The sequence below is a fragment of the Musca domestica genome, unplaced genomic scaffold (assembly GCF_030504385.1).
Source record: "Musca domestica strain aabys unplaced genomic scaffold, Musca_domestica.polishedcontigs.V.1.1 24, whole genome shotgun sequence".
In the NCBI taxonomy this organism is placed as follows: domain Eukaryota; kingdom Metazoa; phylum Arthropoda; class Insecta; order Diptera; family Muscidae; genus Musca; species Musca domestica.
The window spans coordinates 8572683-8592071 of record NW_026712272.1 but is presented as its reverse complement, the minus strand read 5'-3'; the positions used below and the strand labels follow the sequence as shown (position 1 = coordinate 8592071).

At 37.4% G+C, this 19389-nt stretch overlaps 6 protein-coding genes across 6 annotated transcripts in view; 3 read left to right on the top strand and 3 right to left on the bottom strand.

Moving 5' to 3' along the window:
- Positions 1–357: 357 nt before the first annotated feature.
- Positions 358–3033, bottom strand: LOC101892527 (histone acetyltransferase type B catalytic subunit). The gene is made up of 4 exons (XM_005191466.3): positions 2684–3033; positions 1188–1692; positions 771–1128; positions 358–714 (listed from the first exon to the last, which is right to left on the bottom strand). The coding sequence occupies exons 1-4, from the start codon at positions 2748–2750 to the stop codon at positions 424–426; spliced, it is 1221 nt and encodes a 406-aa protein (XP_005191523.1). The 5' UTR covers positions 2751–3033; the 3' UTR covers positions 358–423.
- A 654-nt stretch (positions 3034–3687) lies between these two features.
- On the top strand, positions 3688–5839 carry LOC101892359 (26S proteasome non-ATPase regulatory subunit 12). The gene is made up of 5 exons (XM_005191465.4): positions 3688–3832; positions 3900–4454; positions 4517–4995; positions 5060–5216; positions 5279–5839. Exons 2-5 carry the CDS (start codon positions 3909–3911, stop codon positions 5582–5584), a joined length of 1488 nt encoding a protein of 495 aa, XP_005191522.1. The 5' UTR covers positions 3688–3832; positions 3900–3908; the 3' UTR covers positions 5585–5839.
- Positions 5840–6221: 382 nt separating this feature from the next.
- LOC101892019 (histone PARylation factor 1-like) lies at positions 6222–7763 on the top strand. The gene has a single exon (XM_005191463.4). It carries the CDS (start codon positions 6438–6440, stop codon positions 7743–7745), a length of 1308 nt encoding a protein of 435 aa, XP_005191520.1. The 5' UTR covers positions 6222–6437; the 3' UTR covers positions 7746–7763.
- LOC101892192 (uncharacterized) lies at positions 7762–8816 on the bottom strand. The gene is made up of 3 exons (XM_005191464.4): positions 8629–8816; positions 8140–8567; positions 7762–8083 (listed from the first exon to the last, which is right to left on the bottom strand). Exons 1-3 carry the CDS (start codon positions 8727–8729, stop codon positions 7905–7907), a joined length of 708 nt encoding a protein of 235 aa, XP_005191521.1. The 5' UTR covers positions 8730–8816; the 3' UTR covers positions 7762–7904.
- A 403-nt stretch (positions 8817–9219) lies between these two features.
- Positions 9220–11661, top strand: LOC101891377 (another transcription unit protein). Its single transcript, XM_005191459.4, has 3 exons — positions 9220–9376; positions 9437–9515; positions 9575–11661. The coding sequence occupies exons 1-3, from the start codon at positions 9349–9351 to the stop codon at positions 11538–11540; spliced, it is 2073 nt and encodes a 690-aa protein (XP_005191516.1). The 5' UTR covers positions 9220–9348; the 3' UTR covers positions 11541–11661.
- Positions 11662–14428: 2767 nt separating this feature from the next.
- LOC101891846 (CDC42 small effector protein homolog) overlaps positions 14429–19389 on the bottom strand; it is a 28958-nt gene continuing 23997 nt past the window's right edge. Inside the window, exons 2-3 of the mRNA XM_005191462.4 lie at positions 18899–19353; positions 14429–18772 (exon numbers count right to left, since the gene is read on the bottom strand). Coding sequence (XP_005191519.1) covers positions 18764–18772; positions 18899–19144 — 255 coding nt within the window. The 5' untranslated portion in view covers positions 19145–19353 and the 3' untranslated portion in view covers positions 14429–18763. The remainder of the gene's footprint in view (positions 18773–18898; positions 19354–19389) is intronic.

Sequence of the window (19389 nt, the reverse complement as noted above, 5' to 3'; positions counted from 1 at the left end):
AGAGGCCTGTAAAATAGTCACAAATATTGTTTCGTAGGTCCTTGAAAATAATCCAGTATTATTGTTGTTCCCTAGGACCCCAAAAATATTCATAAAATACCACTATTATAGATCCTGTTAAAACTATTAACTATTATCTGTAGTCTCTCAAACAACTTAATTTAAAAAAGTCCCCTATAATTATTCAATAGGATCTGGAAAAATAGTCTCAAAAAAAGAATATTATTGGTCCGTCAGCCCTTAAAAAATATTCTGACTTTGTAGAAAACTCCATCTTAATTTCTTGAAAAAGGTAATAAATAACGTGTTGATTTTATTTGGAACGATTTAAATTCAGATTAGAAAAAAACAAAAAAATTCTTTAAATTACAATAATATTTCGAATAAGGAAAATAATAGAATAAACGCTACAAAATACAACATTTAGGCATCGCGTAATTTTTGTATAATTTGTTTATAATCCTTTTCAACATGTTCATATTCCTCCTGCAATTGTTCGATACGCTGTTTGATTGTTGGCAATCTGGCCCTCAGCCATTCCGTATCCAATTTGGCCTTTTCCATTTTCTTGATATCACTCAATTGCTTATGATAGACAGCATTGAGGCGTTTCTTGACATCCAGACGATAGGCTGTATAGTCGTCTTTGTCATGGATATTGGTATGGTAAAGACGTAAGATTTCATATACCTTACGGCATTGTCTGGGATTTAACTAGAAATAAACATAATTTACAATATCATAAGGCAAATAAGGGATAGATAACTTACCTTATACGTTTCCCTGGCCTCCTTAACCTTGTCTTTTGTAAAGCCTTTTTTAATTTCCTCCCTTTGAAAGGTTTTCAATTCCATGCACAAACGGCAGTCGACAAAATTACGCATACGTTGGAATTCCTCCGAAGGGTCTTCCACAGTAATATCGATGACATTTTTCTGATTGTGATAATACTTATATATGGTCTCGACCATTTTGGTGCCAATACCAAGTTTTTGGAATGGTGGTAATATCAACATTTGACTAATACGTGGTCTTATGTGCTGGGGATAGGCATAATACTCATAGATTGTGGAATAACCAACGGTTGCAAACAACTCTTCACCATTGTCGTTTTTGTATTTTTCATAGCTAAAAAAATTAAAAAAAGATATTAGGCAAGTTCATTAAAAAGTTCTTCTATCATTTACCATATGAAATACGACCACTGGGGATCATCGACATCGATGTACGAGGCGGCATCAACAAACCACAAGACAAACGTTTGCAGGCGTGAAAAGAACTTCAAGAACGATGGATATTTGAAATTACAATAGTATATCTCGAAATGTCGTTCATTGTCGCTCTCATCATCTTTGGTTTTGTATTCAGCCAGTTTCTCGCCGAATGGTTGGAATTTATCAGCCTTATCTAATGTCTTGAGGAACTCATCCATATTAACAAAATAACAACCATCTGGTAGTTTTTCAGCAATTGTTGCCACGACATCGTCGGCTTTGATTTCACCATTGGACAGCTCGTCGACTTTCTTGTCGTACTCCAAGCCCAAGTATATATGTAGCGGCCCAGCCGTATATAAAATTTGCACTTTCAGGCCACGATAACCAAAAATACTTTCAGATTCACCGAATATTTGATGTGCCATCATTGGATGAAAGGCCATATCATCTTTTTCCAAATCATTTTTTGAACGTACTGCAAAGAAACAAAAACGGAAGGAACATAAAATGAATGACGTCGAAAGGGGATAAAGCAGAGAGGCTACCCTGCCCAGTAAGAAACGAAATAAGCGACCCAAAACTGTCGTCTTTGCCTCTTTCTGTATACAATAGGAAACCCACTGCAATAGTTCGAGACTGTCAGCTATGAAGAAACCTACATGGTCACCCATAAAAACTTTAATCTGATTACTTAGAATGTCACCCAGCCTCCCAGCCTCAATTTACCTAGGAATTAAAACTACCCTCTAGCAGTCTATAGATTTCATTCTGGTCGTCTATGGGTTCCCATCTTGCCTAGACCTCTGATGGTCTTTAGACTTGCCTTTAGTCGTCATTAAATATATGAAGAATTCCTTATGTTCGTCCCTTGGCTTGCATATGGTAGTCTATCAAGACTCTCACTTCTGATCCTCAATCTCGACATCCCACTTCGTTTGTAATTACCTAAATCAAATCATCTATGAGGACTCCCTCCCTTTAAACCATCTATAAAGACTCCATCCATCCCCTTGGGCTAGTAAATAATGCCTCCATTTAGCAGGCCGTAAACCTTTAGTTTGTCAATAGCTTTCTATCTGGCGACTATAAATGTTGTCGCTTAGAAATACTAATCTCTAAAGGCTTCTCCGGCTTCCTGACAACAATGACTGTCATTTTGGTTCACCTACCATTCGGCTTAAGTATCATTTCTGCATTCTGAGAAAGCGACTAGAGGAGGCTACATGTGGACTTTTTGTTATGGGAGTTGAAACGACACATCTGCCCTTTACTTTCCACAGCAAATCTTTCTTCTGTCCTAACCTCAAATGCTGAGAGCCAAAAAAGGAGAACTTAAAGGGAATCTATTGTTATAGACCCAAATTCCCTATGTGTCATAAGTGGCAATGCAGTGGCACGTCACTTACAACCTACCTATAAAAATACAATTTAAATTCATGCTGCATTTCATGTCACCAAATACTTACTTAATTTGAATTCCACCACTTCCACTGCATCAAGCACCAAATCCTGATATTCTTGAATGTGAGCCATGTTTCCTGTACGATTTCGTTTGTTTGGTCACGTATAGAAGCCTACTAGCAGCAGAATTGGCGCGCAAAAAATTTGTTGTACTTCTTTGCAGTTGATATTTCTTTGATTGTTTTGTTCACTAACGCTCGTCGAGGGTTTAGAATAGATTTTGGTGGAGATTATAAAATTGAACAACAAATAATATAATAAATATTCTTTATATTATTAATTAATAAAACAGAAATATGCGGAGTAGCACACCGACTTTTTTGCACACAAAAACAATTGGCAAATATCATCTACTTGGAGTTGATATCCCAGTGTTGTCGTCATATTGCACAAAGCCATGCAAACTAATCAGATAGCCCAAAGTGAAGTGGTACCACACTGAAGACTTAGCCAGTCACGAAACATTTCATTAGAAAGTTTTTAGTTTATGACAAAGGGTGTAAGTACATAACAAGCTTGAAGTCATGGCTAGGCACATTTTGCGACATTTCATACAGAGCACTAAAATTCTGTCGTCGTTTTCCATTAAAATTTGACATTAATATGTCTGGCCATGATTTCAAGCGTTTTATGTACTTGCACATTAAGAAGGGAGAGGCCTTCAAATCTGCTCTCACATAAACTCAAAATATCATAGTAAAACTTTGTTTTAATCTGTAATTTTCTTATTTTAATGCCCAAACAAATTTGTAACTCTTTCATTCATGGGGAATTGATAACATAGTTTGTTAACATCAATTTGTATGAATTCATACACATGAAAGCGAGCCACACGTTTGTTCCTCTTAAAAACTGCATTACCATGTTTTGCTCTTTTTCCTTTTATAATAGAATTTACGACGATTCAAGTTCTACACGGATAAAGACTGCGCAAGAGCCAAACAACACACAATCTTCAAAAATTTCTGGCACACAGTTCAACGTCAACATTGAAGGTGCACTCAGTGACTTGCTACTTTTTCTTAGCAACTGTCAACAACAAAATTTGAATACCCTCGTTTACAACTGTGGAATGATTAAAGCAAAAATATTTTCCAAAGGCTGAGACCGCATCGCAAACTTTTGCAAATCGAGTTTTAATTTATTTAAAAGAAGTACGTATTATTAAATAAATTATTCAATTTTATACATTACGAATAATTGTGTCACTAATTGTTCTAGCTGCACACAATGGATAATTACTTATTTGATGGAGGTCGCATCCAAAAGATGGAGGTCGACTATGCTCCAGCTTGTGATGAGAAAATTCCCATTGCCAAGGAGTTGGCCAAAAAGAACCCCGACTCGTTTCATGAGGCCATTGAAATGTTATTGTCTCTGGAGAAACAAACCCGTTTGGGTGCCGATATGGTATCCTGCTCCAGGGTGTTGGTAGCTATTTGCCAAATATGCTTTGAGGCCGGCAATTGGAATGCCCTCAATGAATATGTTTCCCTTTTGGTGCGTCGTCGTTCCCAGTTGAAACAAGCCGTTTCCAAAATGATACAAGAATGTTGCACCTATGTGGATAAAACCCCAGACAAAGAGACAAAACTGAAATTGATTGATACCCTGAGGTCAGTGACCGAAGGTAAAATCTATGTAGAAATTGAAAGAGCCAGATTGACCAAGATTCTGGCCGATATTAAGGAGGCTGATGGTGATATTGCTGGTGCGGCATCTGTCATGGAGGAGTTGCAAGTCGAAACATATGGATCAATGGACAAAAGGGAGAAGGTATGGGGGAATGCCTCTTTGTTTTTACTGAAAACTTATAATGTAAATATATTACCTTTCAGGTGGAACTGATTTTGGAACAAATGCGTTTGTGTCTGCTGAAAGAAGATTTTGTTTCAACACAGATTATTGCCAAGAAAATCAGTATCAAATTTTTCGATGATCCTGCCCAACATGATCTCAAATTGAAATTTTACAATTTAATGATTAGCCTGGATCGTGATACATCATATTTGAAAACTTCAAGACATTACCAGGCCATTGCTGAGCCACCCAAGCCAGTTGTGCCCAAACCCGAGCCAATGGATGAAGATAAAAAGAAACCCGAAGATGACAAAAAGAAAAAGGACAAAGAGGAGGAGGTAAAGAAACCAGAACCATTGCCACCCGTAGAACTTACTCCCGAGCAGGAAAAAGAACTCAAAGAGAAACTAATCTGCGCTGTCTTATACTGTATATTGGCTCCCTATGACAACGAGCAAAGTGATATGATGGCTCATTTGTCGAAGAATAAGAAACTGGAGGAAATTCCAGTCTACAAGTAAGTGAAAATCGGGCGAGTTTCCACTGAGATTTAGTTAAAAATGTTTCCTACTTTTTTTCAGAGAAATTTTGCGTCTATTCATGTCGAAGGAACTGATTAATTTCGATTCATTTAACAATGATTTTGGCACGGTCTTGGCTGAAAATGAAATGTTCCAGGAGAACACCAAGCATGGCAAAAAGTGCATTGCCGAACTCAAGGATCGTTTGATTGAACATGTAAATGAGTGACTTATACAATCTCTTCCATAAATTGTTCAATATCTTTTCTTCTTTTTTAGAACATACGCATAATTGCCATGTATTATTCCCGCTTGCATTTAACCCGTATGAGTGAACTACTGAATTTACCCACAAATCGTTGTGAGGAATATCTCTCCAAATTGGCCAACAGCGATACCATACGTGTTAAAATTGATCGTCCTGCCGAAATTATATACTTCACCGTCAAGAAGAGTCCATCGGATGTTTTGAATGCCTGGTCAAAGGATGTAAGTCAGTTAATGTCATTGGTTAACAAAACATGTCATTTGATAAACAAGGAAGAGTGTGTGCATTCCGTAAAGGGAATTACTGTGGAGGATTAGAGATTCATGACGGCATTATAATTTGCACAGGCCTTTTATAAGCTATCTCTCTCTTCTAGTACCATTAAGCTCTGTTTAGTTCTAACAAGTAACCACCATACAACAAAACATTTCAAAGTTTCAAAAATTTAATTAAAAACGTCATAATATTTTCTAATATTGTTTTTTGCTATTTAAATTGTATTCATTGAATGATATACAACAACAAATATAAATTCTCTTTTACATTACAAGCGATTTGCTTTGTCCCAAAAAGATTTTTCTTTAAGCTGTATTTTCAAATTCGTGAACTATTGACGTTTTTGAATCGGTAATTTTCGAAATCATTTCTTCCAGTTAACGTGGAACACAGTTTTGTAGTTATTCTTTTCAAAAATTATTCAGGCGATCTTTATTCTCCAGAATTTGTAAAATTTTACTACAAGTGATTTTTCCGTTATGGTATCGAAAAACATTAAAAATCGAGTAGACACTTGCAGATTCAGGATCATGGCATATGTTGATTATACATTTTGCCGTTTGCCTTCCATATTTATTTAAGGAGGCATTCAACCTCTCTATTGAGTCTCTATAACGGCGTCGTTATTTTTAGCTGGCTGTGTATTTAAAGTTTTGTCCAATTAGAATTGTTTACAAATTCCTTGTGTGTGTTTAATGTATTGATGTATACATGTATAATAGTTGTTAATGGGTTTGTGTACAGAGTATACCGAAAGCATAGCATATCGCCGTTATTTGCTTTACACCCAACATGATGCCGCCGTCGAAAAAATAGTTTCGCTTCGTTGTGTGATTCAGTGCCAAAAACCTGATTTCATCAGTGCAAACCTTGCAAAATTGTTTTTTTGCAAAAATGCCGAAAGAAGACTGCAAGTATTGGGACAAGTGTTACCAGAAAAATGAAGCACATTTGCAAAAATACAATCATCCCGACAAGAACACAGATACACCCAAGGAAGCAGAGAAATCCCCTAAGAAAATAACAAAACGGCGATCATCCGAAATGGAGTCTACTTCTGGAACAACCACCTCAACGAAGGATAACAGCGATACGCCGAAAGAAAAGGACAAGTATGAAACCGAAGAACTGAGAAAAGAAGCTTTGGCCAATATCAGTGGAAAGGATTACATGGCCTTGCTGCAGAAACGCATCAAATTATCAGAGCAACAGGAATACGACAACTTGTTAAAAAGTCATGAGTTTATACGCCACAAATTTCTCGTTGAAATGCCACCGGATTTCTATGCCTTCTGGAAGTTTTTGGAACAGCTAAAACCCAATTTGCAGGGTGAAGAAATTTTAAAATATCTTGAAAGCCAATTCCAATTGCTGGCAGTTGGACCATTTGAATTTTTGGCGGGAAAGTTCAATCAAGCCAAACTACACGAACCGGGTGATTATTTGAGACACTGGCGATTCTATTATGATCCACCTGAATTCCAGACAGTTTTTGTGCGCAAAGGCACGGGAATACATTATGGCTATTGGCGTGATGATCCTCATGACAAGGAATCGCTGCTGATGGCCCGTAACGATTCTACAAAGAATTGTGAATTCGATTTTATTGCCGCAAATGTTTTTGATGCATTTCTATACTTTTTGGATAAGGATTTCCAGGGAACTCCCTTTACGGCCGGCACTGTGGCCAATACCAAGAAATCTTTACAAAAATTTATTGGCTCCTGTGAAGTACAACTAGATGCTTTGGACAAAATACGTCGAGCACGCAGTTCCAAAGTGGTTTGCAAGACATTTCATCGTGCCGGCATTGTTGTACCCTATGAATCAAAGACTCAGCTGGGTTATAGACCCTTAATTGAAAGTGATGCAGAATTGAAGAGGATTTTAAAACTGTTTGATTCAGCCGGCTCGAATGCCAACGATAAAAATGATGAAGTAAAAACGGCAGTAATGGAAAAGTTGCAACCCATTGCCACTGCTGCAAGCATAGCCGTAGATGAGTGTGATTTTGGCACGGCCTTAGAGTTGGGCATTGATCTCTTCTGCAGTGGTTACACTCAGCTGCATATGCTTGCCAGTAGCCTTTTGGTTCAGGCATATTCCCTGCTGCAACGGCCACAGTTCATCGCCATATCAAAAGCCCACCTAGAACAAAGATCTAAGGGTCTTAATCTAAGCATATTCGATTTAGAGAAATAAAGTTTTTTATATGGAATTTTCTTTTACAAATAAAATCAGCATAAAATTGAACTTTATATTTAAAAAAAATGCAAACAAATACTACCCTAAACCTTAATTACACTCAAGTTCCCATGCTACACAATAATTAAAATTTACAATGTTTTTACATCTTTCCGTTTACATATACAAATGGGAGTCGTCACGCTTCTTTGGTTTGTAAGAAGATGAATAGTCTATATTCAAGTCTTTTAGTAAGGCGAGGACTGGCTTGGCCGCCAAAGGATCCAAGGCCAAATTGTCGGTATATACAACATATGATTGAGTCTTCAAACCTTCATTGCAACGCCAGGAGGATACTAACGAGAAAATATATTAATAGAGAATACAATTTGGTAACAATTTTAATACTTACTTCCCGCAGCAACACCGGCAATAAAATTTGGTGCCTCTAAAGCCTCTATGTGATTTAGCACACCATCAATGGATCTAATAAATGTAATTGCATCCCTTACTGCTGCAACATTTTCCGTCTTATATTCCACTTTTGCTTTTATGGTCACGGTAATAACTTCTTCCGCTTTACAAAGCTCCAACAATAGTTGACATATTTCGCCGCTTGGCGTCAAATCCTCGTCCACAATGGCAATCAGCAGTTTTGTTGTCGGCACATAGTGCAATGATGACTTTTTACTAGGAATAGCTGCAATTTTCTGACTACCATTTAATAAGAGAGTAGCTTCGGCGAAACTACTTATTGAGGGTCCCTCGAACACCAGCATTCGTTTGCATTTATTTTTCCATTCAGCCTGTTCCGGGCATGATTCAAATTCTAATTGCAATCTGTGACGACAATAATGTCATTAATTTATATGTGGAATATCGACCTGTTGATGAAACTTACTTCTTTGCTTCTACTTTTGGACACTCGTCCTCGTCGCAATCGTCCCAAAAAGCTCTGGAGGAAGGAATGTTAATTTCACCAAATCCCATAGGACAGCCCATTTTGAATGTTTCTTGTTAGTTTAAAGCTGCAAGCCACCAAATTCCTAGTTGAGAAAATAACAAACACAAGTCATGCGGGTATGTTCAGTCATCTCTCAAATGTTTGTGCCATACATGGGTATGTTCAGTCGATGCTACATTATGATTACTGCACTTAGTAACGTAGCAAATATTATACTGTAATAGATTTTGGTTTTGAGAAGTGAGTTTATTTTTATCAAAATATAGAACGTTCCACTGTGGTGATATCTCAATGGAAGCAGCTCAACTCTATAATTTTATAGGAGACAATTATATTTTCTCTATGTACATACAAAATATGACAGAGAGAATTTATGGGAGAATAATGTTTCATTCATGTAGGGGTGCGAAAAAGTTGGAAAAGTGATGTTAAATGTCACGCTCTTTATCTCTTTCCCCATTGAGTAGTTGATTATAGATAAAGGGTTATAAGGAGCGCTTTTTGATGAGGTGGCTGCAAAGTGTTTTTGACAAATAGTTATCGATTGCATTTTGACGCCGCCGAAAAATTGACTTGACACCGCCTTCAAAAAATTTGTTTGCTTCGTTGTCTGATGGTTTGAGAAAAAATTGAAAATTTACAAAATTATATTAGAAAATGGGTTATAATAGTCAAAACGACAGCGGTAAGAGTACATTTTATCAAAAAATTAAAGATCTGACAACACATTCTCCATTTTTTTTAGGATCTGGTTCAGATTCGGACTCCAGTAGCAGCAGTCGCAGTCGGAGCAATACACCAAACGCCAAAACAAGCAATGCCGGGTAAGGCGCATTTAATAAAACCTTTAAGTTTATCATTTCAATGTGACGCCTCATTTCAGATCACCAGCTTCACATAAATCGGGAGGCAGTGGTAGTGACAGATCACGATCAGGCAGTCCAGCATCGAGGCGTTCTTCCCGATCCCGTTCTAGGTCTGGATCGCGCTCAAGATCTGGAACGCCAAATAGCCGTCACACCGGTTCTCCGGGTAATAAATCCAGATCGCAATCTCGCTCTCGGTCGCGTTCGGGTACACCACACAGCAAACGTTCCAATTCGGCAGGAAGTCAACATTCGAAAACATCAAAGAAATCCGGTGGTGGTGGTAGTCCATCCAAAGATGCAAATGCGGCAAATGAAGAGGAGTCAAGGTCTCAATCTCCCAATCTTCAAATAGATGATCGACAGTCTCGTAGCAGATCTAGATCAAAATCCGGCTCTCCCAGATCAAGAAGTGGCTCATCAAAGTCACGTTCTGCCTCACGTTCTCGATCTAGATCGAAATCACGTTCTCGTTCGGGATCACGCAGTCGTTCGGGTACACCACATTCGCGGAGGTCTCGTAGCGGCTCTGAATCTGGCAGTGATATTGGTGGTGATAAGGCAAAAAAGAAACGCAAAGCAGTTTCCAGTGGATCCGAGGCCGAGGGAAGTGACAAGGGCTCACCTTCGAAAAACAAAAAATCTCGAATTATTGATTCCGATGACAGTGAAAATGAGGGAGAATCCAAAAAGGTTGATGCCCAAGATATTTTTGGCGATGCCGATGACATAAGTATGTCTGAAGATGAGGATGATGCAGGAAAGGCGAAATCGGATAGTGAATCGGAGAAAGGATCACGAAGATCAAAATCTCGATCAAGGTCATCATCGAGAGGTTCAGCCAGATCAAGGACCAAGTCACGTTCCAGATCAAGATCTCGATCACGTTCCGGTTCCCGGGCCAGATCTCGTTCTGCCGAAAGGGTGGGCCAACAAAAGGAAGATGAGCCCGAGCCTATACCTGAAACTCGTATTGATGTTGAAATTCCCCGCATTGTCACCGATTTGGGTAGGGAAATACATTTTGTAAAACTGCCCAATTTCTTGTCCGTCGAGACACGACCATTTGATCCCGAAACCTATGAAGATGAAATCGATGAGGAGGAAACCATGGACGAGGAAGGTCGTCAGCGTATCAAATTGAAAGTTAGTAACACCATACGGTGGCGAGAATTTATGAATAATAATGGCGACATGGTAAAGGAATCAAATGCCCGCTTTGTTCGATGGTCCGATGGCAGTATGTCCCTGCATTTGGGTAATGAAATATTCGATGTTTACCGCCAGCCCTTGCACGGCGATCACAATCATTTATTCATTCGCCAGGGTACTGGTCTCCAGGGCCAAGCTGTGTTCCGTACCAAACTCACTTTCCGACCACACTCCACGGAGTCATTCACGCACAAGAAGATGACCATGTCCTTGGCCGATCGTTCACAGAAGGTCTCTGGTATTAAGATCCTCACACAAGTTGGCAAGGATCCAACACAGGATCGTTTGTACAATCTGAAGAAGGAAGAAGAGAAACTGCGACAAGCAATGCGTGCCCAACACAAACCGCCGCCCAAAAAGAAGAAAGGAGCAGATGCCATGGCTGGTGGTTCACATGGCGCCTATCACCAGGACGAGGGTAGCGATGATGAGAATGCCATCTCATTGAGTGCTATTAAGAATAAATACAACAAAAAGACAAATCCTGCATCCTCCTCATCGGGCGCCGGTGGCGGTTCTGCTGATCAAAAAGCATCGGCAATTTATTCATCGGATGATGATGATGGCTCTGATTTTGAGGGTCGTCGCAGCAAGAAAGTGGTGGACAAGACTAAAGTTGTTAAGGCGCTGCGTGATTCGGACAGCGAATCGGATGTTGAACGCGGCAGTGGTAGCGATCACAGCGGTAGTGGCGATGATGCTGGCAGTAAAAGTGGAGGTTCTGGCAGTGGAAGTGGTAGCGGCAGTGGCAGCGGAAGTGAGAGTGAATAAGGTTTTTTTCTTATTTTTAAGTTGGTATTAGAATAATATTTAAAAGGCTTACTATTTTGTCAAGAGAAGCTGCAAAATGAAAATTAAAGAAAATAAATACCCATTGGAAAATAAATAGAAATGGAATCTGTCTTTTGCCTCGAGAACCGGAAGGAGATCCCTTTTAGGCCAACGAAAAAGGAGTCGAAGCCATTTAGTCATAGAGGAGATGAAAGGGTGATATATTATAGACAAGTTGGGAGTGGTTATTTATTGTATACAGAAAGAAAGCAGAGTATTTGAGTTCAACTGAGGAGCAGAAAATGCTTGTAAATGACCTATAGACATGGAGTTTTTTAGCTATTAATACATCAAATACAACTGATACAGCCCATCGTTTCAACGTCTCCCACGGGCCGATGTATTCCATTTTCATATTTCTTCAAATACAGATATAAATATTGGTATGTGCAAAATTTGAAGAAAATCAAACATTTATATACATTTTTATGCGAAATCATAAATTTCGATAAATTACATATTCATATCAGATTTCTGGTCAAGAGAAATATTTAGATATAGCAAATTGTAAAGAATCGCTGACTTGTTTCGCAAGTTTTGACAAATATAAGCACTGAAAATTGTGACCCTTTGTGGGTGAGATACCAGAAGGGGTTGGGAGATATAAATCATCTTTTCAACAGATCTTGCGTTAGCAAAAATATTTGGATGTGTGAAATTTGAGGATAGTTGTATGCTTATTTCGCTTTCTTTGAGCGTTTTGTTTTTCAAAATCTTGATCCCTATGGAGGGAGGAGGTACCAGAAGAAATTGTCCGATTTCTATCATCTTTATAACAGATCTTGTGTTGATGGACATTTTGATATGTGTCAAGTCTGAATGCAATCGGATGTTAATTTCGCGTTTTATAAGCTTCATGGATACCCAAAATGTTGACCCTTTGTGGGGGAGGTACCAAAAGTAGTGGACCGACACATACCATCTTCACAACAGATCTTGTTTTAGTATAAATATTGTAATTTGAAGATTGTCGGATGCTTTTTTTGGGGTTTTTAAAATTGTAACCTTTGTGGAGGAGGTATCAAAAGAAATTGTCCGATCTCTACCATCTTTACAACAGATCTTGAGACGTGCCAAATCTGAATGGAATCGGACGTTTAGCATTTTATGAGCTTCATGAATATTCAAATGTTGACCCTTTGTGGGGGAGGTACCAGAAGGAGTGGACCGATATATCCCATCTTCACACCAGATTTTGCGTTAATAAAAATATTATTATTTGTGCAATTTGAAGACAATCGGAAACATACATCATATTTCATAATAGTTATAATTATTCAAAATTTGGACCCTTTGTGGTGGAGGTACTTGATGGAGTTAAGCTATATTGACCATTTTCGCACCTGACCTAGCATTGATGCAAATATTAGAATATGCAAAGTTGGAGTAAATTCGGATTATCCTCTCTCTTTCCGTGGAGTAAATTTTTTTCTTTAAAAATATTGACAGAAGGAATGGACCAATAATGTCCATCTCCGAGCTCGATCTAAGTTTGATAATAATATTACGATATACCAAGTTTGGATAAAATCGGATACTCCCTTCGAGAGTTATCGTGCGCAGACAGACGGACGGACGTACATTGCTAAATCGATTCCAAATGTCCTGAAATGGATTTGGTCCAAAGAGACCTAGGGTCTAAAACCTTTATTACGATGACGCATGTTTTGTTCGTATCAAATGATATGTGCCCTCCTCTCTAGCCATATGGCTGAGGGAGAAACCGAAAAAGAAAAGTAGTTTTATAATTTCTGTTCTTGGCACCAACTCTTAGGTGTTTCGCACAAAATAAAATCGCAGAATGTTCAAAGAATTGGTTGCTCCGTTGTTTTTTGAGTCCCGACAGATTTTAACTTCATGTAAACGTGCTGAGCAGCGTTGATGGCGGTCGAAGGTAATAGAGTCCTGATTTCAACATCGATTTAGAAAAGGGGGGAAGACGAATAGGTCTGCAGTTCTTTGAAAGTGATTGACTTGGTTTGCCAGCTTTGGAAATGTAACTGTTGGTCTCTTCTCTCCAAAGTTCTAAAAATGTGCAATAGATGCAGACATACCTTGAAAATCTCCCCCAGAATCGATGTAGCTCTCAGTTGAAAGATCTACCAACCGAGTGCATGGTTAAGCTATACATTTTTAAAAGGCCTGTTCAATAGATGGCAATTGGAAATCATTTGAATTGTATATAAGGCAGTTTCTAACCAGAGATCATGTGATTATAATCTGCTTCCTTCTCCCTCTGTTAACAATTTATGAGATCCTGGACAATGGGTCTATAGTCCATTGAAAGTGAATGATTTGGTTTGCCAGCTATGGGAATGTAAGTGACGATGACTTCTCTCCATAGTACCAGAATGTGCGATAGACTCAGACAAGCCTTTGAAATTTCCCCCAGAATCGACACTATTTGTATCGATGCATGCTGAAAAAAGGCGGGAATAAGACCATTTGGTCCAGTTCATCTATGACAGATCAACAAGAATATTCTCTAGTCGTTTAGAACATAATTTAATCTTCCTTCTCTATCACCCTTAACAAATTCAGCTTCTCAAAAAATAAAACATGTTCTCTTAAATAATTTAAATTTTTTATTGTTTTTTTTTTTTAGAATTTTTAATACTTTTATAATTTTTATTTTCTTTTACATTTTAACACTAACATTTATAGATAATTTTCTTTATTGTTGTTTTTATGTTTTCTATCATTTCAATTAGTTGTAATTTAAACAGATTCCAGCACATTATCTATGCCTATATGTAAAGGGGGAAAAATAAAAAAAATTGTTCGGGGTTGTAGTTTTTCGGTCATATAAATTTAAAACATAATTGGCATTTAATTCATTTCGTTTTTTATTTATTTATTATTGTTATTAATTCTTATAAAAAGTTTGGGAGGTACATATTATTATTATTGATACATTAATTCCATACGTTCGTAAAACAAAAACTTCTTTCATTCTTACAATAAAATTAGATGTGGTGATTACATACAGATTGTAATAGACAAATGTGTGTGTGTATGTGTGTCTGAAGAATATTTTTGTTAATTGGTTAAAAAACATGTTATCATGGTAAAAAAGACTTAAAAAATTCAGTAAAAAATTGTTTATTTCCTTTTTTTGTTTGGTTTTTTATTATTTGTTTTTTTTCTTCTTAAAACTAGATTTTTAAATCAACTATTTATTATTATAATAATAATTTATGCAATTGCTTTTCGTTTTATTTGTTGTTCAAATATATATATAATGCTTTTGATTTCAGACTTTATATATATGCGGTTAAGGAGGGGGTGGAGGGGAGAGATATTGGGGAGATATAGGTATTGTTTTTGTTTATATGATTGTGCGCGTTACAATTTAGTAAATGCAAATAATCGTTTTTTTTTCTTCTTTTAAGTAACAAAAATTATATAAAAAAATCGTATAAGAAAAGATCAGACTATAATGGTGGTATATTTTTACTAAAAAAATATATATTTATTTACGTATGCTGTCTGTGTGCATTTCCAGAGATATTATGCTGGTTTCGTTTATTTAGCTTCCCGGTATTAACAATTCAAAATTCAGGGTTGACACTATCTTAGCCCGAATTTAAAACATTTGCCAAATTGTTGTGGAATCCAACTGTCTCGAACTGGAAGTTGTATTCATCAACTCATCCTTTTAGTCTGTCAAAAAAAAAAAAAAAAAAAAAACAATCTACAACGGTCGCTTAAAGAAGACGATGGGTTTTGGAATTCAATGAAACTGTATAGGTCCAGAATAGAAACTAGAAAGACTTATAAAGGAGTCATAACCTACCGATAACCGATATTGGACCTCTATATTTTCAGGCATAAATAAAGACTTCAGGCCTTCTGCTAGTCTTTTAAGTCCTCCTGAAACAGGTCACTAAAATATTTTAGGAATCTAAGCGGTCGATGAATTAGCTGGCTTGAGGTGGGTCTCAGGCGAACGTTATACCTTTCGATTATGCTGTTAAACTATTGGATAGCTACTACATTGGCAGTGTTGAAGAGACCTATTTGAAACTCAATTTCAATGGATGGCAATTTGAAAACCCATGGAAAGGTCTCTGATCGGAGATCTTGCGATTAAGGATCTGTTTGCTTTTTTCTCTTAAAAAGATTTTGGACAATAATAGTACCCGTTTCAAGAGATTTATTTCAAACTCGATTTCAATAGATAGCAATTGGAGACCAGTGGAAAGGTCTCTGACCAGAGATCTTGCGATTAAGGGTTCGCTCTATTTTTCTGTTAAAAATATATTGCATTAGAATCCTGGACAATAATAGTACTCGTCATTGCAGGATGAAGTCTCTAATTTCCAAAAATGATGGCAGTGAATAAATAGATGAACATCTCTCGATTTTCAGCAGACCAAGGCCTGTTATTTTTGGTCGCATTAAGAAGGAATTCCCACTTTCATCTTGTCCATAAAGAACATCTACTTCAATTCGTCCAAAAAAATCTATGAATATCCATAATTGACAATTGGAAACAAGTGGAAAGGTATATAAGGCAATCTCTGACCAGATATCTTGCAATTAAGGATCTCTTTCCTTCCTTATCTTAAGAAGATAATAGTACCCGTCGGTGCAGGGTGAGGTCTCTAATTTCAAAATATGATGGCAGTGGATTGGACAATGAACATTTGTCGATTTGGTGTTGCCCGATTTGGAACTTCTTTCTCCTATCCTCTTTCACCTTATCTGTTGAGACACAAGATGAATTCGGTTAAGTTAGATTTCGTTCCTCAAACCAAAGCAAGTCCTGTTACCTAGGCCCGTCTCTAAAGGTTTCCAACTTTCATCTCATTCATAAAGGACAGATAGTTTGGTACATCTATGAAAATCTGCAATTGACAATCGGAAAACAGGGGAAAGGTTTCTAAGTCAGTCTCTGACCAGAGATCTTGCGATCTAGGGTATTGTTCTCCTTTCTTTTAAAAAAAAAATATTTGAATCCTGGTAGCCGTCATTGCATGTCGATCTCTCTAAATTCAAAAAATGATGACAATGGTTGGATGGATAAAGAAATGACAGATCCTATTGAACATCTGTCGGTTCTGCAGTTGACCCATGAGGAATTTACTTTCTGTCATCCTTTCAAACAACCTTCTTTAAAGATTTCAGTTTTCTACAGCTTATCTGCTGAGACACATTGCCACCTGCACGTCTTGTATAAAGACTAATTGGTTCGGTGCAGAGCTATTTCTTTGCCTCGTCTTCAAAAGCCAGTTGCTTCAGGTCGATTGTAAACACCTGCTTCAGTACGACTAGAAAGAGCAGCTGTGTCGTTTTGTCTGTGTGGATACTTCTCTGTTTCTGAAAAGATTCCCTTGTGTTTTTTTGCCTAAAAATATAGCCTTTTAGTCATTTTCAACTACTGCCTCCTGGTTGCCTATGAAGACCCCATTGTGTCTTGTCGATGAAACCCTTTATATTTTTTATTTTTATATAGACCTAAAGCGAGTAAAACTTTAAAGGCCAAGTGAAAAAAACTTCTAGCTAGGCAGGATGAACCAAAACAATGGACCAGAGAAGTCCGAGCGAGATAGATGGATAGTCTTTCTAGCGAAGCTGTGGGAGTCAAAATATAGACGAGCTGAAAATGTGAATCATGTTGGAAGATGGATACTTATAAATCCTAAAATCGGGTCATATGCTACCTCGCCTGATTTGGAGGAGAGGAACCTTTGCTTTGAGTACTCTAGTCTAGTTGCAATTAACATTCGTTAGGTCAAAGGTGGTTATCGTGAATGTATCCAAGTCATTCTATCCCATCATGACTTCATTCTGTGGGACCTCATTTTGTTGATCAATAAAGCACACTCCGATCTCACCCTCAATAAAGTCCTCATTCTGACTGTCGTAAAGATAATATTTCATGTGTGCAAAGACTTCCCTCTGATCGTCTCTAAAGACTTCGAGCTGAAAATGTGAATCATGTTGAAAGTTGGAAGCTTATAACTCTTGAAATCAGGTCATTTGATACCAAGCCTGATTTGGAGGAAAGGAACCTTGCTTTGAGTACTCTAGTCAAGTTGCAATTAACATCCATTAGGTTAAAGCTTGTTATCTAAGTCTTTCTATTTCACCAATCTGTGGGACTCCATTTTGTTGATCTACAAATAACACTCCCATGTCACCATCAATGAAGTCTTCTTTCAGACAGCCGTAAATATAACACTTCCTGCTTCCCTCTGATCGCTTATATAGACTTCCGTCTCAGGGCTTCTTTAAACTCACTTTTGGTTCTTCTCTATTAGAGCTTTCTTTGAGACATGTAAAAAGTCTCCTTTGGCCTATATATACTTCTTTAGGGGTAGCTATAAACACCCCATTCAGGTTGCCTAGAAAGTCTACATTTTGATGGTCTAAAGGGTTTACTTTCAGTTCGAAGAGTTAATATTTTTTTTGGCGGCCATTTATCCGACACACAACACAATATTGAAAGGTTTTGCTCTGTAATTCTCAATTTTCAAACAACTTTTACAAAATCGAACACGATTACACGTTTGTTTGTTTTTGTTTTGTATACCACATTTTGATTTGTTAAGTACAGTACATACAGTACTTAAGTATATAATATAATTGTTAATAATATTTAAATTTAAATATATAGAATTTTATTTAATTAATAATGACTAAGGCTATGAGAAAATGTTTAAAACATTCTCCTAAGTTTTCTTTTTTTTGTTTGTTTTGTTTTAAATAAAGGCCAAATTTATGAATTTGTTTTCTTTTGTTTGTTCTTCTTCTGTGGTTAGTTTTTTTCCATTTTAACACAACACTTTTGCTTATAAATATTAAAAAATAATTAATAAAATTATGCAAGTATTGTGTTCGAGGGAGAGAATTATTAATTACACATTATTACCTAAAGAATTATGTTTTTTTTTTTTTTGGACAAGAAAAGAAGTGGTTGGTGGTAGTGGGCTCCTTAACAAGTACAAAAATACATACAAAATAAGCGAGAGGAGGAGATTGCACTGCAGAGCTTCGTTGTGAAATATGTCACATGTGGGTGGCTGGTGTGTGGAACAAATACACCGCCTACAAGCGCCCTGTACTCAAAAACTTTAGGTTAACAGTCCAAGAAACACGATGATGAATTAGATGAAGTGGGGGAGGGGTTGGTGGTGAGGTATATACTTAAGAAACTATCAGCAGGCCTGAAAGGAGACGAAAATATATATTAATAATTAGGTCCAGGAAATTTGTAAACATTAGAAAACCAGAGGAGGTCTTAAGGGGAACTTCTGAAAATGTTACGATTTTCAAATCTCCAAAAAACTCACCTGAAGCTGTATTGAATTCGTTTCATAGCCACCTTTACTTTGCATTTGTGTTTGGATTGCATTCAAGTGATTGGTCGACAGTTCAACATCAGCCGAACCAATGTGACCGGTGTGCACAAAATTGGTGGGATTTCCAATCATTGAACGATCGATGCGAAGCCGCTGATGTCTTCGTCGTGAGGGTGATTGTGGCTGATGAAAACAGCAAGAGAACCATTGTAACCATATATCACCGGTATTGGCCATTTTGTTGCGTCTACTCGATTTACTGTTATTAGCCACGGTTGTAGGTTTTTGTGTTGCAGGAGGGGCCGGCGGGGCGGGGTTCAGTCAATAGGTTTTGGTTGCGCTTTTATTTTTTGGGTGATAGGGTATTAGCCTAAGGTTAAAATTTATTGTCCTCAAGTTGATATTGGATGGATGGATAGGTGTTCGATCTTCGGAATTGGCACTAGCTGTAAGGAGAAGAGTCAAAGCAAGTGAGATTAGTT

What these genes read in the sequence shown, in the direction of transcription:
- LOC101891377 (XM_005191459.4), top strand. Translation starts at nt 9,349, where the DNA reads ATGGGTTATAATAGTCAAAACGACAGCG. An exon ending in TAATAGTCAAAACGACAGCG is followed by an intron (nt 9,377 to 9,436) that starts GTAAGAGTACAT and finishes CATTTTTTTTAG; the next exon opens with GATCTGGTTCAGATTCGGAC. An exon ending in GCCAAAACAAGCAATGCCGG is followed by an intron (nt 9,516 to 9,574) that starts GTAAGGCGCATT and finishes GCCTCATTTCAG; the next exon opens with ATCACCAGCTTCACATAAAT.
- LOC101892019 (XM_005191463.4), top strand. Translation starts at nt 6,438, where the DNA reads ATGCCGAAAGAAGACTGCAAGTATTGGGACAAGTGTTACCAGAAAAAT.
- LOC101892527 (XM_005191466.3), bottom strand. Translation starts at nt 2,750, where the DNA reads ATGGCTCACATTCAAGAATATCAGGATTTGGTGCTTGATGCAGTGGAA. An exon ending in AGTGGTGGAATTCAAATTAA is followed by an intron (nt 1,693 to 2,683) that starts GTAAGTATTTGG and finishes GTTTCTTTGCAG; the next exon opens with TACGTTCAAAAAATGATTTG. An exon ending in CAGTGGTCGTATTTCATATG is followed by an intron (nt 1,129 to 1,187) that starts GTAAATGATAGA and finishes TAATTTTTTTAG; the next exon opens with CTATGAAAAATACAAAAACG.
- LOC101892192 (XM_005191464.4), bottom strand. Translation starts at nt 8,729, where the DNA reads ATGGGCTGTCCTATGGGATTTGGTGAAATTAACATTCCTTCCTCCAGA. An exon ending in CCAAAAGTAGAAGCAAAGAA is followed by an intron (nt 8,568 to 8,628) that starts GTAAGTTTCATC and finishes TTGTCGTCACAG; the next exon opens with ATTGCAATTAGAATTTGAAT. An exon ending in TGCCGGTGTTGCTGCGGGAA is followed by an intron (nt 8,084 to 8,139) that starts GTAAGTATTAAA and finishes TTTTCTCGTTAG; the next exon opens with TATCCTCCTGGCGTTGCAAT.
- LOC101892359 (XM_005191465.4), top strand. Translation starts at nt 3,909, where the DNA reads ATGGATAATTACTTATTTGATGGAGGTCGCATCCAAAAGATGGAGGTC. An exon ending in GAGGAAATTCCAGTCTACAA is followed by an intron (nt 4,996 to 5,059) that starts GTAAGTGAAAAT and finishes ACTTTTTTTCAG; the next exon opens with AGAAATTTTGCGTCTATTCA. An exon ending in AGGATCGTTTGATTGAACAT is followed by an intron (nt 5,217 to 5,278) that starts GTAAATGAGTGA and finishes CTTCTTTTTTAG; the next exon opens with AACATACGCATAATTGCCAT.